This window comes from Cricetulus griseus, chromosome 6 (assembly GCF_003668045.3).
Source record: "Cricetulus griseus strain 17A/GY chromosome 6, alternate assembly CriGri-PICRH-1.0, whole genome shotgun sequence".
NCBI lineage: Eukaryota > Metazoa > Chordata > Mammalia > Rodentia > Cricetidae > Cricetulus > Cricetulus griseus.
Window position 1 is genome coordinate 65497027 of NC_048599.1, and position 19661 is coordinate 65516687.

General features: G+C 39.0%; 1 protein-coding gene across 1 annotated transcript in view; it reads left to right on the forward strand.

The window, feature by feature from the left end:
* Ryr3 (ryanodine receptor 3) overlaps positions 1–19661 on the forward strand; it is a 465461-nt gene that overhangs the window by 215394 nt on the left and 230406 nt on the right. The window contains 2 exon segments of the mRNA XM_035447052.1: positions 4227–4419; positions 18127–18343. Coding sequence (XP_035302943.1) covers positions 4227–4419; positions 18127–18343 — 410 coding nt within the window.

The window sequence follows — 19661 nt, forward strand, 5'->3', positions numbered from 1 at the left end:
TCATTTCTGTGCTGTAGCAGTACACTTAGGCACTTAGAAAATTCTTATATCTATTTGTAGACACTTGGGAATGAATACTTCAGTGAGTCCAGAGGCAAAGAAACTAACCACTATATATCAAAAAGAGCCACACTCTTGTATATTTCAGGACCTGAACACCATAATTGTGCATCATCCCAGGAGTGGGTAGTTTCTCCTGTCCTGACTGTCCTGCTCTTCATTTGTCTGATTTTGTGTCCTGTGAGAGCAAGCAAACTAGATGATCCAGGGACACACTAGTCATCTCTAACAGTGGTTCTGTTTTGTTGGAGAAGTGGGAAGATAGCTGGAAACCCAGATTTTCAAATGCTTATTGTAAGTTTGAGCATTACACACATTTCATGATATAGTACTACAGAGGTATGTTCAAGGGTTTCGATCCCTTAGTCTCTACCATCGGATGAGATGTAGAGAAGACAGTGTCTATGAGATTTACAGTTCTCACTCTCACTCATTGAAACCCAGAGCTTCCTTAAGTCAGGGCTATATCCTGACTTCTCAGGCTCCACACAGGAAGCATCTATCTTGTAGGAGGCATTCCAGGTAAATCTATCAACTTGTGCTTCAACTGAAGAAATAAGGTGTATGTTAATGACTCCCACCAGGGCTGCCAAGAATGTGGGGCATCTGAGGAAAGGGTAATTACCTGATGAATAAATGGCACGGAAATAACACTCAGCTTATATAGGAGAGGATGGAAGATGATTAGGGAAAGATACTGGAAACTGGTCGTGACAAATTTTCTTCTTTTTCTTGAGATTTAAGTTTCCAGGTCAATTAACATTATAGTTATCTGTGTATAAAAATTAAGCCACTGACTTGAACTGATCTGTAACATATTTATTAAGGAACAATCAATGTAGCAGTTGGGAAGAATTGCAATGCTAGCATTTTATCAGTGAAAAGGGTCAAGGAGAAAAATAACATGGCTTTGCCATGCTCCCAATTTTTTATAAGGAGAGGGGCACTTGACAAATTACTTACTTTGTAGAGACTGTTTCTTTCATTAGAATAAAATATAAAAGTTGGGCTATGTGGCACATGACTGTAAACTCAGCTATTAAGAATACTGAGGGAGAAGGCTCTCTTGAACCCAAGAATAAAACAAAGCTGATAATTTTACTGTTTTTTTTAAATCAACCATTTAAGTTTTTTAATCTATTACTAAAATAGCAGTAGCCATCAAAAGCATTAAATGGTTCTAAATTGAAATTAGAAATACTACCAAATATGTATGCACAAAATTTTTTAAGTAACACATATCCACCATTAGTAAAAATTGATAGTTGCTTAGGGAAGGGGGTTTTCTTCAATGGAGTGACACTGGGTATATCAGCCACTAAGAGGTGTGGCTCTTTATCTCTAAGTGCCTCTGCCTTATAGAACTCCCCGAGGAGAGGGGAGAATAGACAATGGAATCACAGTTCAATACTGCAAGTTTCAATATGCTTTATAAGAGGTTTCAGAAGGTGCCGATCCAATGAATTTTATGTTTATCCATCAAGGTTCTGGGTGCTTTTAAAGTTAACTGCCAAAGTCACATGTCAGTTGTTTGCTGTTTCTCAGACATCATAGATAGGTTGGGCATTGTTCATCAAGGGTGTTTTCTGGAAGCTAAAAAAAGCAGTCATTGGTGTTTTTTATTTTAGACAGAATTCATCCTTCTGCTCCATACAAGAAACACACCTCAACTTCAAGACAGATATTACCTCAAAGTAAAGGGTTGGGAAAAGATTTTTCCAATCAAATGGACCTAAGAAACAAGCTGGTGTGCTTTATCCTAATATCTAACAAATTTAGACTTCAAACTAAATTAATCAAAAAGAGATGAAGAAGGTCGTTTCATATTTATCACAGGAAAAATCCACCAAGATGAAGTCTCAATTCTGAACATCTATGCCCAAAATACAAAAGCACCCACATTTGTATAAGAAACATTTGTAAAACTAAACCTTAAATCACACATAAAACCCCATACACTTATAGTGGGAGACTTCAACAGACCACTCTCACCACTAGATAGGAACACCAGACAGAAACTTAACAGAAAAATAAAGGAACTAACAAAATTATGACTCAATTAGGTTTAACAGACATCTAAAAAATATACCTTCTTCTCAGCACCCCATGAAACCTTCTTAAAATCAACCATGTACTTGGCAACAAAGCAAACCTCAACAAATACAAAAAATTGGAATAACCCCCTGTATCTTACCAGATCACCATGGTTTAATGTTAGAATTCAACAACAACACAAACTGCAGAAAGCCTACAAACTCATGGAAATTGAGCAATGCTCAATTGCATCATCTCTGGGTCAAGGAAGAAATAAAGAAATTAAAGTCTTCCTAGAATTCAATGAAAGTGAATGCAAAACATACCCAAACTTATGGAACACCATGAAAGCAGTGCTAATAGGAAGGCTCTAAGTTCATAACTCTAAGTGCCCACATGAAGAAACTGGAGAATAATCACATTAGTGACTTAACAGCACACCTGAAAGCTCTAGAACAAAAAGAAGCAAACTCACCCAGGAGGAGTAGATGCCAGCAAATAATCAAATTGAAGGCCGAAATCTATAAAGTAGAAACAAAGAAAACAATGCAAATAATCAATGAAACAAAGAATTGGTTCTTCGAGAAAATCAATAAGATAGACAAACCTTTATCCTAACCAACCAAAAAGCAGAGAGAGAATATTCAAATTAATGAAATCAGAAATGAAAAGGGGTACATAACAAGGGACACTGAGGAAATCCAGGGAATCATTAGGTCATACTTCAAAAACCTGTACTCCACAAAACTGGAAAATTTAAAGGGAAATTGACAATTTTCAGGATAGATATCACTTACCAAAATTAAATCAAGAACAGATAAGCAATTTAAATAGACCTATAACCCCTCATGAAATAGAAGCAGTCATCAAAATATTCCCAAGCAAAAAAAAAGCCCAGGGCCAGATGGTTTCAGTGCTGAATTCTACCAGAAATTCAAAGAAGAACTAATACCAATACTTCAAAGTGTTCCACACAATAAAAACAGAAAGGTCATTGCCAAACTCTTTTTATGAGACAAGTACCTTGGTACCCAAACCACACAAAGACACAACTAAGAAAGAGAACTACAGGGCCTGGCACTGATGGCGCATGCCTTTAATTCCAGCACTCGGGAGGTAGAGACAGGTGGTTCTCTGTGAGTTCGAGGCCAGCCTGATCTCCAGAGCGAGTGCCAGGATAGGCTCCAAAGCTACACAGAGAAACCCTGTCTCAAAAAAACAAAGAAAGAAAGAAAGAAAGAAAGAAAGAAAGAAAGAAAGAAAGAAAGAAAGAAAGAAAGAAAGAAAGAGAGAGAGAAAGAAAGAGAGAGAAAGAGAGAGAGAAAGAGAGAGAGAAAGAAAGAAAGAGAACTACAGATCAACCTCCCTTATGAACATTGATGCAAAAATATTCAATAAAATACTGGCAAATCGAATCCAAGAAGACTATGTAAAAATCATCCACCATGATCAAGTAGGCTTCATCACAGAGATGCAGGGTTGGTTCAACATATGAAAATCCACCAATGTAATCCAGTATATAAACAAGATGAAAAAGAAAAACCACATGATCATCTCACTAGATGCTGAAAAAGCCTTCAACAAAATCCAACACCCCTTCATGATAACGGTCTTGGAGAGATCAGGGATAATAGGAACATGCCTAAACATAATAAAGGCAATATACAGCAAGCCAACAGCCAGCATCAGCCTAAATGGAAACTCAATGCAGTTACTCTAAAATCAGGAACAAGACAAGGCTGTCCACTCTCTCCATATCTCTTCAATATTATACTTGAATTTCTAGCTAGAGCAACAAGACAGCAAAAGGAGAGCAAAGGGATACAAATTGAAAAGGAAGGCATCAAACTTCCTCATCGTTCTTACCCTTAGTAGCTTTAGGTCTTCCTCTGAGACTCGGTTCATGTTAATGATGGTGTCTATCCACCCACTAGCCTAGGAAATAGTTTCTTCTCTCTATCTCATGCAGTAAGGGATTGAATTTCCACTACAGTGGCATATCCTGAACTCTTCTTATATTGCATGCTTGTTATGTTTCTCCATCCCCGGTAGTAACCTCTAAATATGTATGTCTGCCTGCTGCATGCCTCCAGGGTCCCGCAGTTTTATTATTCCTGTTCTCTACCCATCAGGCAGGATACCCAGAGCTGTGGCCTCCATTAACCAGCATCTGCTGAAGTCAGATGATGTGGTGAGCTGCTGCCTTGACCTTGGTGTGCCTAGCATTTCTTTCCGAATCAATGGGCAACCTGTGCAGGGGATGTTTGAGAATTTCAACACAGATGGACTCTTCTTCCCTGTGATGAGCTTTTCAGCTGGTGTCAAGTAAGTGATGGCTGCAATTTCCTGGAAAATAGCTATGACCCCTCCTTAAGACTTTCCTGTCACCCTTGTGAGCTGAGGAACCAATAATTTCTTTTAAGGTTTTGTCTCAAAAGCCAAATTGCTCCCAAAAAAGTAATGGCAAAAGGGCAAGAGGCAGCCAAACTCATTCCCTCCTACTACTTACTACATAGGTTCCTTCTGCAAGGGCTATCCTATATGCTCACATAAAATGTATGAGAAATCCTAGGAACAAAATTAATAGTTATAAGAACAATACATGCTCATTATGAAAACCTTGGAAGAAATAATTACAACTATTACAGTAAAAATCACTTTACTTTTGGTTTTTCTAGACAGGGTTTCTCTGTATAACTCTATATGTCCTGAAGCTCACAATACAGACCAGGCTGGCCTCAAACTCAAAAGATCCACCTGTCTCTGCCTCCTGAGTGCTGGGATTAAAGGTGTTGCCAACACCATTCAGATCACCTTCTATTCTAATGCTTAGCTCTAATCACTGTTAATATTTTGTTATACTTATCTTTTTGCTACAAATGTGTATATTCTTTCTAAATTGCAGTCACTGTAAATGTGAAGTATAATTTTTCACTCAGAAATAAGTAATGAGCCTTTTCCTGACTCATTAGCTACCCTCAAAATTATTTTTATGGTCACATAATCTCTCATGATTTCACTGCCTCATAATATAGCCATTACTTTAGTGTTATAGTTTCACGCCAATTCTACTTCTATTGTTACAAATAGCATTATTACAGGCATACCTACATATAACTCTTGTTCTACATTGCTGTTTTCTTCCTCTCAGAAGAAAGGGAAATGTATTATATTTTAAGATCAAAAATTTATAATGATGTGGCCAAACTGATTTTTAGAAAAATTGAATGAAATGTTGGGACCTTCTTATCAACAATTGCAAAGTCTATGTTTCTTTGAAAACCACAAATTTGTTCAGGACACATTTTACATCAAATCTATATGTAGTAAAATTGCCATAAATAGAAATTTAACTGGTTTTCAATCCTTGATAGCTCAATTCCTATGAATATTTGTATGATTACCTACAAAGATATTAGTATATCTGAATATTGGATATTGCTTCTCTGGCTGGTGGTTCTATTTGACATGTGTGTATGCTACACATAATCTCTTTCCTTTTTGGATGTTTATGAATTCCAAAGCCCAAATTATATCTCTAGAGATTTCAGATAAAATATCTGGGCCTGTGATTATCATTTAAAGTGACATATTTTGAGGGCTGGGAAGAGCTCGGTTATACACACACACACACACACACACACACACACACACACACACACACACACACACACACCAAAAAAACCTTGCTTTCACTTCCAAGGACATGGAAAACTAAGGTAAGGGATTGCACTTACTGTGCTATCAGTGCTGCTGAGAGGGGGAGAGGAACAGATCTGTGAGGATCAATGAACCAGCCAGCCTAGTATTCTTGGCAAATCCAAGGCCAGTGAGAGACCCTGTCTCAAAAAGAAGCAAATGGAGCCTAAGGAAAACTCATCTGGAGTTGCCCTCTGGCCTCCACAGACTTGTATACACATAAGCATGTTCACAGCACACACAGGAACACATAAACACAATCAAAAAATAAGGAAACATGAGAATGTCCAACTGGCTGAATCCACATTAATTTTACTGTTGTTGACTATTTTTTATCTTAACAACTTAAATTACAAAGTACATTTTTCTGTTCCTTTCTCCACCCAGTATTTTTGCTGGTTTTATGTTCTGAGCCTTTCTGATATTAATTTTTGATGGTTTTATTGTTAATCAAATTATATTTAGCACTGCTAATCTGTTTTCTATAGCTTCAATATTTTTCCAGTTTATAATTCCCTTTGATGGTTAATTTTTAGACAATTTCTGCATCTTAATGTAATGTAAATCAAAATCATAAGAACCCAAAATAGTACCACTCAAACATAATAGTATTTTGTTTTATATATAGATAGTTTGCATTAACTTGGGCATGTGGTATACATGCCATTTTCCTATATCCTACTGCTTATTCCTGTTTTCACTGTCCAGCCCCCATCTTTCCTTGTACCAAATGAATGCTGTTTTAACTCTCTTAGCCTTGTTACACATTTAGATGTCTGTAAGTCAAGACCCCACAATAAGCCTCTTTCCCAAAATTGTCTTAGCCATTCCATTCTCCAGCTCTGTATTTTAAATAACTCACAATTGACTGAGCGGGACATAGGACTTGCAGTTACAATCATAGTTGTATCCATGTATGCCATCAAACAGGGCAGCAGAAGCAGAGTATGATAACGGGAACCTAGAGATGAGTGAAAAGCAGGCACTGCCAAGCCCCAGGGTAGGATTTTCAGAATGTAACCACTGGCATAGTCTTTAGCACTTCATGAAGTTTAACAAAGCCAGACAAGTTCATATATTTTCCAAAGGGAGATAAGAATGGATTAGAGCAAAGTCCCTGTGGCAGTCAGGAAGATCCTAGTACAGTCACGGTGCACATCCCCCCTCCTCTATTCCCTAGGAGCAGACACACTAATGCAGCACAGCCACATCAGGGTCATCACATTGGTCCAGTACCTTCTCTGAGAAACAGGTGACCCTGAATGGCCAGTGCCAGAACCACATTTGTCTAGATGGTTTATGGCCTTCCTCTTTCTGTTCAGTTTTGACCAGTGTCACTCACTGACATTAGATAATTTTCAGAGAGAGAGAGGAGAGAGAGAGAGAGAGAGAGAGAGAGAGAGAGAGAGAGAGAGAGAGAGCATGCACTTACTTCCTAAGATCTCATTTGTGAAAACTATTTAGATCTTTTTAAAAAGTTATACATTTTATTAGTATTTAACACCCTTTAATAAACATATTTTATTTATGTATATAATATATTTTGACTAAATCTAACCCCATTACCTCCCCTGCAACTCCCCCCATGTCCCTCTGCCACTATCCTTCCTAGTTATATGTATTATGTTTTTAAACCCACTGAGTCCATTTAGTACTGCACATATGTGCATGCATGTAGAGCCATTATTCCAGCATGGGTAGCCTTCCAGAAGCCATTTCTTGAAGAAAACACACACTCTCTTTCCCAGCAGCCTTTGTTTCCAATAGATCCTCAGCTAGAAATGGGACTTTGCCTCACACCCCCAACTTGCTCAGGTATTGGGCATTGAGTCATAGCCACTGTGATGTAATAGCACTGTCTCACTGAAGTCACCTTCACCTTTGACTCTTATAATCTTTCCACAGCCCCTTCCACCATGATCCTTGAGCATTTGGAGGATGAGGGGCTGTGATACAGAAACAAATGCCCCATGTGAAAATTCAACTTTTCAAAAATACCATCTCCTACAATCTGCTGCAATTGATTTTTTCTGAGTAGTTTGCATTTGCAGAAATCTACATCTGCTTTTACAAAATGCATAATAATTTTTTGAACATGTGTGTGTGACATGTGTATAGGTGACTGTGAGTGCATGCATGACACAGTGTATGAAGGTCAGAGGGACAACCTCAGGTGTTATATCAGTCCTCAACTTTCACCTTGTTTGAGACAGGTTCTTGTTTTTTGCTGCTGCTTGTATCAGGTTAGCTAGCCTCAAGTTTTTATTGATTCCCCTATTTTTTTATTCTATCTCCCAGATTGGGAATGCTGGTATTAAAGATGCTTGTGCTTCTACAACAGCTTTTAGTGGCTCCTGGGGATCTGAAATCGGGTCATCAGGCTTGCTCACTTCACACTTCACTCACTGAGCCATCTCCTAGTTTGGTAATTCTTAGTCATTATTTCATCCATCAGACTCCTTTAAACTACGAGATGTAACAAATTTGAAGAGTCTAGATATGCTATCTTTAAGAGTCAACAGCTTAGATCTGGGGACTTTTGTTCAAGCAACTGAACAGATGACATGCTGAAGAGAAGTTTAGGTATCTCAACATCATCTGACCCTGTCCCAAGAACACAGTCAGCACTGGGCAATTTCTGTCTCTGGGTCTCATGACAGGATATGATCACAGAGAGGTAGTATCCCCACATCCATGTTTCTGAAATGCAGCATCAGATGGAGTCTTTGTTCCGGGTTAGTACTGGTCTTATATTGGAGAGCAGTCAACTGGATATTTTCAATTATGAGTGAATGGCTTCAATAAACCCACACTTTTACATCAATTTTAAAGTATAGTTTACTGCTAAAACAGTCTACTTCTTGTACTGACTTAGTTCAGTTATGCAAAAAAAAGGCCAGGATATTAACTCTGGGCTAACTAAAATATTTTATGGAAAATAAGCATGATATATATATATATATATATATATATATATATATATTGTTTATATAATTTAAATATATATTTAAATTACCATTTCACGCCATATTATAAAACATGTGCTTGCTTTTATGGCAGTTCTCCAAGAGAGAAGTAAGGTAGTACACCCACCCAGGAAGAGAGTCTTATTTCCCTGCCCAGGAGCCTTCAGAATTGTTTCTCATACTCACTTTTAATTTGTGTGTAGTTTTTAAATTAGATTTCTCCTCTGCAATCACATTACCTTCTACCCAGTGATCTTTAATGAGGTCATAATCTTGAATTTCTTAATAATTATTTGTATCATTGCAAACTATGTTGTTAATTACACCTGATTAGGATGTCCCTACCAGCAATCATGGAAGAGCAAAGTGCACAAAGAGCAAAAAATCTTTTTCAATTAGATTTACCCCTGGAGAAGTCAAAGGCAGCATGAGTAATTACTGACAAAATTCACAAATCAATATGTACTCCCTTCCCTAACTGTTATGAATGTATTGCTCTAGTTTTCTTCTCGCTGTGGCCTGTTGTGGGTAGTGTTACTAGTGCCATAATGTGGTAGTCACCACCCTACTCAATACAGAATGGAAGATGAGCATATGTACCTTGGAGCCCATACAAAATTTCCAATTATTTTGGTACCAGGAAGCCTTTGTTAAAAGATGACATCACCCTTGCCCCTCACCTGTGAATGGCACCAGGACATGAATCACCAAGATGGTGTTATACAAAAGGCCAGAGTAGACAGTGAATTTGGGGTGCCCTTTTTGTTCTAAAAAAAGTTGTTTACTCTAGTAAAATGTATTTTATAGCTATACATTGCCCTGTAGACATATTTAATCGTTTTATGTAACTGTTGCCAGCCTTTTCTAATTAATAAAACAATCCAAAAACTGTTGGTGTCTGTAGCTGCTGTTTGTTTCCATTGGTATCCACCAGACTTGGCTAAAATTCAGGTAACCGACAGCTCAGCTATTTCCAGCTTGCTGTGGTCAATGCTGTGGAAATTATTGCTGAGATAAATATACTGCTGCAGAGAGCAAGATGAGTGCTGTCTGGATTGCACTGGGCTTCATCACGTGTAAGCCAGTAAGAAATATGAATGTGAGAGTGTCCATAACTCAGATTGTTCTCAAGTCTTAGCATTACAGACTAAAGATGCAATTATGAATCATGATATATGAATTAGACCCAGGTCAGCAAAAGCTGGTTAACATCCCCTCTTAACCTGTGTACTTTTCTTCTTTGGACCACTAACCTGGCTCTTTCTGAGGGATTAAATAGCAGCTGCAAGAGTGAGATGTCTGGAAAGATTAGAGTGCTTCCAAGCTTGCTAGGTAGCTATGGATGATAGCAATGCAGCATGATGAAGGGAAAACTAGGCACCATTTTTTAGCATGCCAAAGCTTCATCTTCATCTTTACTGTGTTTTTATTGGTGGAACAGTCTTTCAAATCACACAAGAGGTATCCCCATTGCTTGTGCAAATTAGCAGGCAAAAATCTCCAAGATGAAACTGTAAATGCTGCCAGAGCTTTTTAATTTGACAAGCAAATTAAACTTCTCCCTACAGCTGGGCAGTGGCACACGCCTTTCATCCCAGCACTCAGGAGGCAGAGGCAGGTGATCTCCGTGAGTTCGAGGCCAGCCTGATCTACAAAGCTACATAAAGAAACCCTACCTCAAAAGCCCCCTGTTAAAAAAAATTTAAAAAGTTCTCCCTACACATCCCAATATTTTTTTTTTTATTTCCAGGAGGCTATGACTGAAACAGGTGCTTATCTCTGAGATAAAGAAATCTTTATCTTTGTAAACTTCTTAAGAAGAAAACAAATGTTCCTAATATCTGAGTTCTAAGAAGAACCTCAGAAGATGGCATAAATGCTTTAGTGGAAGATATTAGATTGACCAATGAAATTGGATGTGCACATACCTGATTTTAAATCTGGGCTCTATATGTAAAAGGAAGTATTCAATATTTTTCTCTCTGAGTCTGGCTTATTTCACTTAACATAATGTTCTCTACTTGTTTCTACCTTCTTGGAAAGTCATGATTTCATTTTTTTTCCTTATGGCTGCATAAAATCCCATTGTGTATGTATACCACATTGTCCTCAGCCAACCATTTATGGCTATTTTTGAATAGTGCAACAATAAGTGCAGAACTTCAAGTTTTTCTGTAGTAATATATCCCTGAGTGGATTATCTTGATCGTATGGTTCTATTCTGAGTGCTTTGAGAAACCTCCACACGTACTCCATTGTGGCTACACAAAGTTTACATTCCCACCAGCAGTGAATAAGGGTTCATCTTTCCCCATATCCTCACCAGAAATCCCTTTTCTTTTTATTTCTTTTTAGCCATTCTTAGTGGAGTGACGTAGGTGTCAAAGCAGTCTAAATTCCTCTGAAATTGTCTTTTAAAGTCTGTAGGGAAAATCTGAAAATGAAGAAAAACTTATTCTAATGAGCATGATTCTTGAGCTCTCTACTTTACGGCTAGTGGAAGCTGAGAAATATGACAGAAACTGGAGGGCAGGCAAAAGCACCTAGAGAAAAGGAAATGTACTTTTCAATTTTATGTTCTCAGTTGTGAATGAGGCAGAGTTATTTTTTTATTAAGGTCAAGATTAAGTATCCAGTAAGGAATTTATTGAGAAAAACAGACAGGTACATGTAATTTCAATGTCCACCCCCTGGAAATTCATGGTCTGGTCTTCTGACCCTGAGTGAGTTCTTGGGTGCGTACTATAGTTTTTTATTGTTTCTGTTGGTGATAAAAATACTGAGATCCATGATTTAAAACCTTCAACCTTTTGATATAAAATAGAGTTATAGCCAGTGAAGAGTCAAAAGCTCACCCAATTCAGCCCTGCAGTGAGATTCCAAGCCAGTCTCTCTCTCTCTCTCTCTCTCTCTCTCTCTCTCTCTCTCTCTCTCTCTCTCTCTCTTTCTCTCTCATTCTTTTTTTTTAGTTCAAGTTAGGGAACAAGCTTGTTCACATGTAAGTCCCTTCTCCCTCTCCCTCCCTCACTCCCATCCCTCCTCCCCCACCCCCAACCTAACCCCCACCCCATCCACCCACCACTCCCCAGGCAGGGTAGGGCCCTCAACGGGGGTTCTGCAAAGTCCCACCAAATCTTGCTGTGCCTATGGGCCTGGGCCCTTCCCCATGTGTCCAGGGCCAGAGTGTAACCCTTCAAGTGGGATGGGCTCTCAAAGTCCCTTCTTGCACCAGGGAAAAATACTAATCCACCACCAGAGGTTCCCTGGAGTGCAGAGGCCTCCTTATTGACATCCATGTTCAGGGGTCTTGATCAGTCTTGTACTGGCCTCCCAGACAGCATCTGGGGTCGATGTGCTCTCCCTTGTTCAGGCCAACTGTTTCTGTGGGTTTCTCCAACCTGGTATAGATTCCTTTGATCTTCATTCCTCCCTCTCTTCAACTAAATTCCAGATTTCAGCTCAGTGTATATCTGTGGATGTCTGTCTCTGCTTCCATCAGTCAATGGATGAGGGCTCATGTTTGTCTTTTTGTGACTGGGTTACCTCACTCATGATGGTTTTTTCTTGTTCCATCCATTTGCCTGCGAATTTCAAGATTCCATTGCTTTTTTATGCTGAGTAGTACTCCATTGTATAAATGTACCACATTTTCTCTATCCATTCTTCCATTGAGGGGCATCTAGGTTGCTTCCAGGTTCTGGCTATTACAAACAATGCTGCTATGAACATGGTTGAACATATGTCCTTGTTGTATGAACATGCACTATTTGGGTATATACCAAGAGAGGAATGGCTGGATCTTGAGGTAGACTGATTCCCATTTTTCTGAGCAACTGCCATACTGATTTCCAAAGTGGTCTTACAAGTTTGCACTCCCACCAGCAATGGAGGAGTGTTCCTTTTTCTCCACATCCTCTCCAGCATAGATTGTCATTGGTGTTTTTGATTTTAGCCATTCTGACAGGTGTGAGGTGGTATCTCAGAGTTGTTTTGAGTTGCATTTCTCTGATGCCAAGGATTTTGAGCACTTTCTTAAGTGTCTTTCAGCCATTTCAGATTCCTCTGTTGAGAATTCTCTATTTAGTTCTGCACCCCACTTTTTAATTTCATTGTTTGGTGTTTTGGTGGCTAGCTTCTCGAGCTCCTTGTATATTTTGGAAATCAGCCCTCTGTCAGATGTGGGGATCAGTGAAGATCTTTTCCCATTCTGTGAGTGGTCATTTTGTCTTACTGACTGTGTCCTTTGCCTTGCAGAAGCTTCTCAGTTTCAGGAGGTCCCATTTATTAATTGCAGACCTCAGTGTCTGTGCTACTGGCATAATGAAACACCTTCAGCAAGGTAGCAGGATACAAAATTAACTCAAAAAAATAAGTAGCCCTACTATATACAGATGATAAATCCAATGAGAAAGAAATCAGGGAAACATCACCTTTCACAATATCCACAAACAACTAAAATATCTTGGGGTAACACTAACCAAAAAAGTGAAAGACTTGTACAATAAGAACTTTGAGACTTTAAAGAAAGAAAGTAAAGAAGATACCAGAAAATGGAAAGATCTCCCAGGCTCTTGGATAGGTAGAATTAACATAGTAAAAATGGCAGTCCTGCCAAAAGCAATCTACAGATTCAACCAATCCCCATCAAAATCCCAACACAGTTTTTCACAGACATTGAAAGAACAATACTCAACTTTATATGGAAAAATAAAAAACACAGGATAGCCAAAACAACTCTTTACAATAAAGGATCTTCTGGAGGCATCACCATCCCTGAGTTCAAGCTCTACTATAGAGCCTTAGTTCTGAAAACATCTTGGTATTGGCACAAGAATAGACAGATAGACCAATGGAATCAAATTGAAAACCCTGATATTAACCCACGCACCTACGAACACCTTATTTTTGACAAAGTTGCTAAATCTATACAATGGAAAAAAGATAGCAAATGGTGCTGGCACAATTGGATTAGGACATGCAGAAGATTGCAGATAGATCCATACCTGTCACCATGCACAAAACTTAAGTGCAAATGGATCAAAGATCTCACCATAAATCCAGCCACACTGAATCTTCTAGAAGAGAAAGTGGGAATTACCCTTGACCAAGCCAGTCTCTTAGGGAACTGTCCCCTACCCAGTAAACCAGCTTCTGTTTCATTACTCTCTAGAGTTGAGTCCAGAGCTATGTCATGAGCTATAAGATTGGTACCGTGGTTGTGTGGCACTCTACCACTGGGTGGCATTCATTATAACTGCTACCTCTCTCACCAGTGAGGCTCATTTGTAGATTTCTTAGTGAGCAGCATGCTGGACCCTTCTTCCATGATCTTTGGCATAGCCATACCTCCATGGCTCCCTTCATTTCCTCCCACTCCCAGTCCACCTCCCCAAGCCCTGGGCTTCTGACCCCTGCCAAGCCATTCACTTTTCTGGGCAGATGTCCATGGGTGAAGGTTGATGGCATGCTCTTCTGCAGAGCTTGTATTTTTGTCCTTCCAGAGAACAGGCTCTGGAATTACTGTGATCAAAAGGCCAAATATCTACTATACAGTCATTTCTTGCTCACTGCTCTTTACTCCACCAGGGGATGCTGACCTGTTTCTGAGCAATTCCCATCAGGCAGCTTCAGATGGATGGACAAACTCCTTGGTCCATTGGTCAGTTCCCTCTGAGAGGCTCTTTTCCCTCCTCAGTCTGGAAATGGATGTGATCTGAGGCTGATATAACTATCGACACAGTTGTTTTGCTGTAATCTGCAGAGTTGACCCAACATCTCTCTCTAGAGTATAAAGATACTGGGATTCTGAATTATGGATTCATAGGCCTTTGAATCTCTTTCAAAACTTAGAGAACCAACATCAATATTCTACTTCAGTCTGAGGTATAACTAAGTGGGAGAATTCTTGCCTAGCATGTACAAGGTTATGGATTCAAACTCTATTACAAGAAAATAAATAAAGATTTCATAGTTGAGGTGAGTTGGGGACATTTTATTTCCTTGTAATTGTTCCATTCAAACTTAACATGTTATCACATGTCATTTCCTTTGAACTCAATCTGGATCCACTGGGTCAGGTACAGTCCCATCCTCCAGTATTGGAGGCTGTTTGTTGGATCCCTTCCCACAGACTCTGTCAGGTTGTTTCTGGGCAGTGAGAGGAAGACCAACAGCTGGAGGGTAGTCTTGGGCCAGTGCCTGTTCAGTCCCACCTGCTGGGGTGCAGGGGCTCTCACGCAGCAAGACTTCAGAAGCAGTACACAACTGTCTTCTGCCCAGTGAAGCACAACATACGATGTCTGAAGAGAAGTGCCCCAGTAAGCAATAAGCATTCCTTTCTGCCTGTGTTAAGTTTTCATTTTACAAGTCTTGTGCCCATTATAGGAGATAATGATTTATAGTCAAATTATCACTCTCATTTTAATAATGAGGCATAAACCAGAAAGCACTATTCTCTTTAAATGCTACATAGAAGCTGACCAGTCTCGATTTGTTATCTGTCCAGTGTATTTCAAAACACAAGAAAAATTTCAAAACTAAACTTAACTGGCAAGAGTGCTTAAGAATAGTTAAGTCTAATTAGCTAGCTGGAAAGCCACAGAATAAACCATATATGTGTTTCTGTGATCCATAGAGTAGCAAGTGCCAACACTCATGTTTCATGAGATCTCTGTCCATTACTCTTCTTATGGGAGGGATCCTTGGTGAGGACAGAGGAGCAGGTAACTTCCCTTGCTATTTCTCCACTTAGACAAATCCTCTTCTAGCCTATACTTTTAGCATGTCAATAGCACAGTCTGTTAAATTCAACTGAACTGGGGAATTCTCAACAAATAAATTTGTAGTTTAGTCATTATTTCCAGAAGGTTCACTAAATTAGTAACACTACAGCCTAATGATTCGATTTCATTTTAACATCATTGCTCATATTCTTATTACACATAAATCATTCCCTATTATATAACACTTCATGTAGGCACATTCCCAGGGACAATTTTGGTTCTAATTCTATACCATTGTTGTTTAGTACTTTAAAATAGGGAAGTGGGAGGCTCTGTGTGATTTCTATAATTAATTTTAAAACAGCATTTTATAAAAGGCTGTTTCAATAATGTGTTCTTATTGGAAAGGGAAAAAACATAATATTTCTCACTTGGGGGATTTTTATTTTCCAGATTCATAATTAGGATATTTCCACAATTGCAATTATGCAGACAACACAGAGATTTTCTTACATGGCTCCCCTCCCAGAATGCTCCAATTAAAGGAAGTGATGCCTAGGGCAAAATGTCCTGCCATGAAAGCTTTGCTTAATCATAACCTTCCTCCACTTATATCAACCCCCTTCACACATCCACCTGACACACCAGCAATTCCTACCAGTCCTAATGCCAAAACAAAACTGGTGTCTAGCTGTTTAGATCACCTTGGTCCAACCTACCCATCTTTCCTTGTGACTATTTCAAGAGCTTGCCAATTGGTCCCCAAACCTATCTACACGGGAGTGCTAGGAAAATATTTTATTTCCTCATTTTAAACCCTGTGATCAGTTTCCTCCTTGCCAGGGCATACAGACTACTTTATGCAGCCCTATCCATCATATTTATTCTCCCATTCCTCAGGTTGATAGTGTCCTCACCCATAGCACTACCCAAGTACTTTCATACCTTGGGGCCTTTGCAGCTGTCTTTCTACTGAAACTCTCTTCCTCCACATCTTAAGCTCATTGACTTCTCATTCACAAAGAGTCCTTTCTTGATGCCATCTCTAGAAGCCACCTCCTTCTCTGAATTATTCCACATATCCCTGCTTTATTCCATCAGATACTCCTTCATTGGTAATTAAGCTATTCATCTGCTCAAAAACCTCCATTTGTTATACTAGAAACACCAGATATGTTAGTTGTTTATAACAAAATCCCCAGTTCAAAGACAGTTATGAGTGGTTTAGGCTCATAACAAATCAACCTCGGTCACATAAAAATTTGTGAAAGCTATGTTTCCTACTGGACGAGGATAATATGAAATGCCACTGTCAAATGGTGTGTTTACCCTTTACTCTTTGTAGAAAACTTTGGCAATTACCATAACCTAACCTCTACTTGTAGAAAATTGAAATTCTTCCATAACCCTGGATAAAAATATTGAAATACTTTTTGTGTGTTGATAACTACTGTCCGTGTACCATTACTGTGAACCCAAAGAGGTCTCTCTCCTTCTCTGGAGAATGAGAATGGGTTGGACTAACAGTCAGAGGCTCAGTTTTAGTTTAGAATGGATACTGTCAGAAATTGCTATTAGATCAAGTGTGTGTGTTGAAGGGGATAGAGTGTGTGGATCAAGGTTGGGATTTAGAAATTGGATGGACCATGCATCAGGCCTAAATGCCAACAGAAATGCCAACTGTGCCCCTTAAGAAGGCAATGGCACCCAGGTAGCAACTGCTTGCCCTTTTACCTTCCTGTACCACCACCTAATAATGTCTGTAGATGGAAGTTTCTGTCCCACCCAGTCCTTCAGCTGTTTAGTCTGAAATAAACACACAGAGGCTTATATTAATTATAAACTATTTGGCTGATTGCTCGAGCTTCTTATTGGCTAGATCTCTCTTAATTATTAACCCATGTCTATTAATCTATGCATTTTCACATAGTCTTCGCTTATCAGAGAATGCCTGGGCATCCTACCTTCCCAGTAGCTACATGGCATCTCCCTGACTCCACCTCCTACCTTTTTCTGTCCCTGTTTAGTTTTCCCTCTTGGCTAAATCATGCCTATTCATTGACTGAAACAGCTTTACTCATCAACCAATAAGATAAACATATATTCACAGCATATAGAAGGAAATCCCCATCAATTGTCCTCATCTGGCCACTCTGGAAACTGCAGCCTCTGCTTATTGAAAATTCTAGCATTGCATATTTTGCCTGAACATTCAGCATTTACTGTTTTATCTATATAATTTTATTATAGTTTCTTTAACCAGTATCTGGGTAATTTACTTCAGGTAAAGATACATGTTTCCATGGTGAAGTTTCAATATGATTTTTTATAGAGAAGAATCTTGCTATGTTCTCAATATTGAAGTAATGTCTACTGTAATTACCTACTGCACTAAGAATAAACACCAAGTAATTTATCAATTAATAAGACTTTTAAGAACATGTCATTGATGGTCACATGAGCATGGTGCCTGGACACTCAGTTCTCTCTGTCATCATCTACATCATTATAATATTTACTCTTTTGAATATGAATTCAATGAGATCCCAAGAGTATGATTTTGAATGTGGATACAACCTTTAATATTCACGTATTTGAAATAAGATGCTTTTTGACCTCTCTTTTCTGCTGTCTTGAAATGACAGAGTACGCTTCCTGATGGGTGGTCGGCATGGAGAATTTAAGTTCCTGCCTCCCTCTGGCTATGCCCCTTGCTATGAAGCCTTACTTCCAAAGGAGAAGATGAGATTGGAGCCTGTCAAAGAATATAAACGAGATGCTGATGGTGTTAGGGATCTGTTGGGTACAACTCAGTTCCTCTCCCAAGCCTCTTTCATCCCTTGCCCCATAGACACCAGTCAGGTAAGTCCAAATTACAATTGACAGGCAATCTTAGTGAGTATATTGAGAGTGTGCACCACATAAGCCACTGGATTTTTTAAAGGATGCAGATAAATATCTAATATTCTTTGAGAAGTCAGAGCCAAGTTTAATATATAAGAAGCAAATAGGTTATTTTTTAAAGGTCAAATGTAATAAATGCAGAATGAACAGTATGCATGTCCTTTAGGGTGGGATTTTTGTAAGAGTCTGTGAGAACAGATGGAATTCCATCTGGACTTTTAGGAAGCTTAAACAGAAAGGGGCACCGAGCAATAATTTAACAGCATAGGAGGAGTTGATATAACAGCAATGGAATGAATAAGAGCTGGGAGTAGAAATATAAAGTAGGGGTGGGTGCTAATGTCAGGTCTCACAAGGATGGACATCTATGAGAAGGAAGAACATAGAGGCAACAAGTTGGAAGAGAGTATAATGTGGACTCTATAGGAGTGTTTGGCAAATGGGTACTTTTCCCACATTCATGCGGTATGATAAAGAGCTTGCAAAAGCGTTCAGCAGGCTTTCTACACCAGCGCCATTTCTTTTCATGTGAGTATGCACTTGTGAATGTTTGTGAACGTTCAGGAATACTTGTGTGTGTGTGTGTGTGTGTGTGTGTGTGTGTGTGTGTGTGTGTGTGTTGCACAAGTGCACATACACATGGAGACCAGAAGAGTGTCATACTTAGGAAAGTCTTCCACTGCTTTTGAGTCAAGATCACTCATTGGCCTTAAGTTCACCCATTAGGCTAGATTTGCTGACCAAGGAACCCCATGGATCCTCATCTGTGCTGGGATTACAAGAATATGGAGCCCTGGTATTTTAATGGATTTGTGATCAAATTCCAGCCCTTGTGTTGGCTTTCCCAACAGATCCATCTCTTCATCCCCACCAGAGCTACTTAAATCACTATTCTAGATCCTGAAGAGCAGCGGTTCTCAACCTTCCTAATGCTGTGACCATTTAATACAGTTCCTCATATTGTCATGATCCCCAACCATAAAAATGTTTTCATTGCTACTTAACAACTGTAATTTTGCTACTGTTATGAATTGTAATGTAAATATCTGATAAGAAGGATATCTGGTATGCAACCCCTGTGAAAGGGTTTTTCAACCCCCACAAAGAGGTCACAACCAATAGGTTGAGAACAACTGCAATAGAAATTAATGAGAAAAGATCTGGCCTTAGAGTTACCAGTTTATGTGAATAATTGGGCCTTTAATATATAAAATGTTTCTGGTATGTATTTCCACAACAGTCATATGGCCCTATTACCTTCAGGTCCTCTGGATGA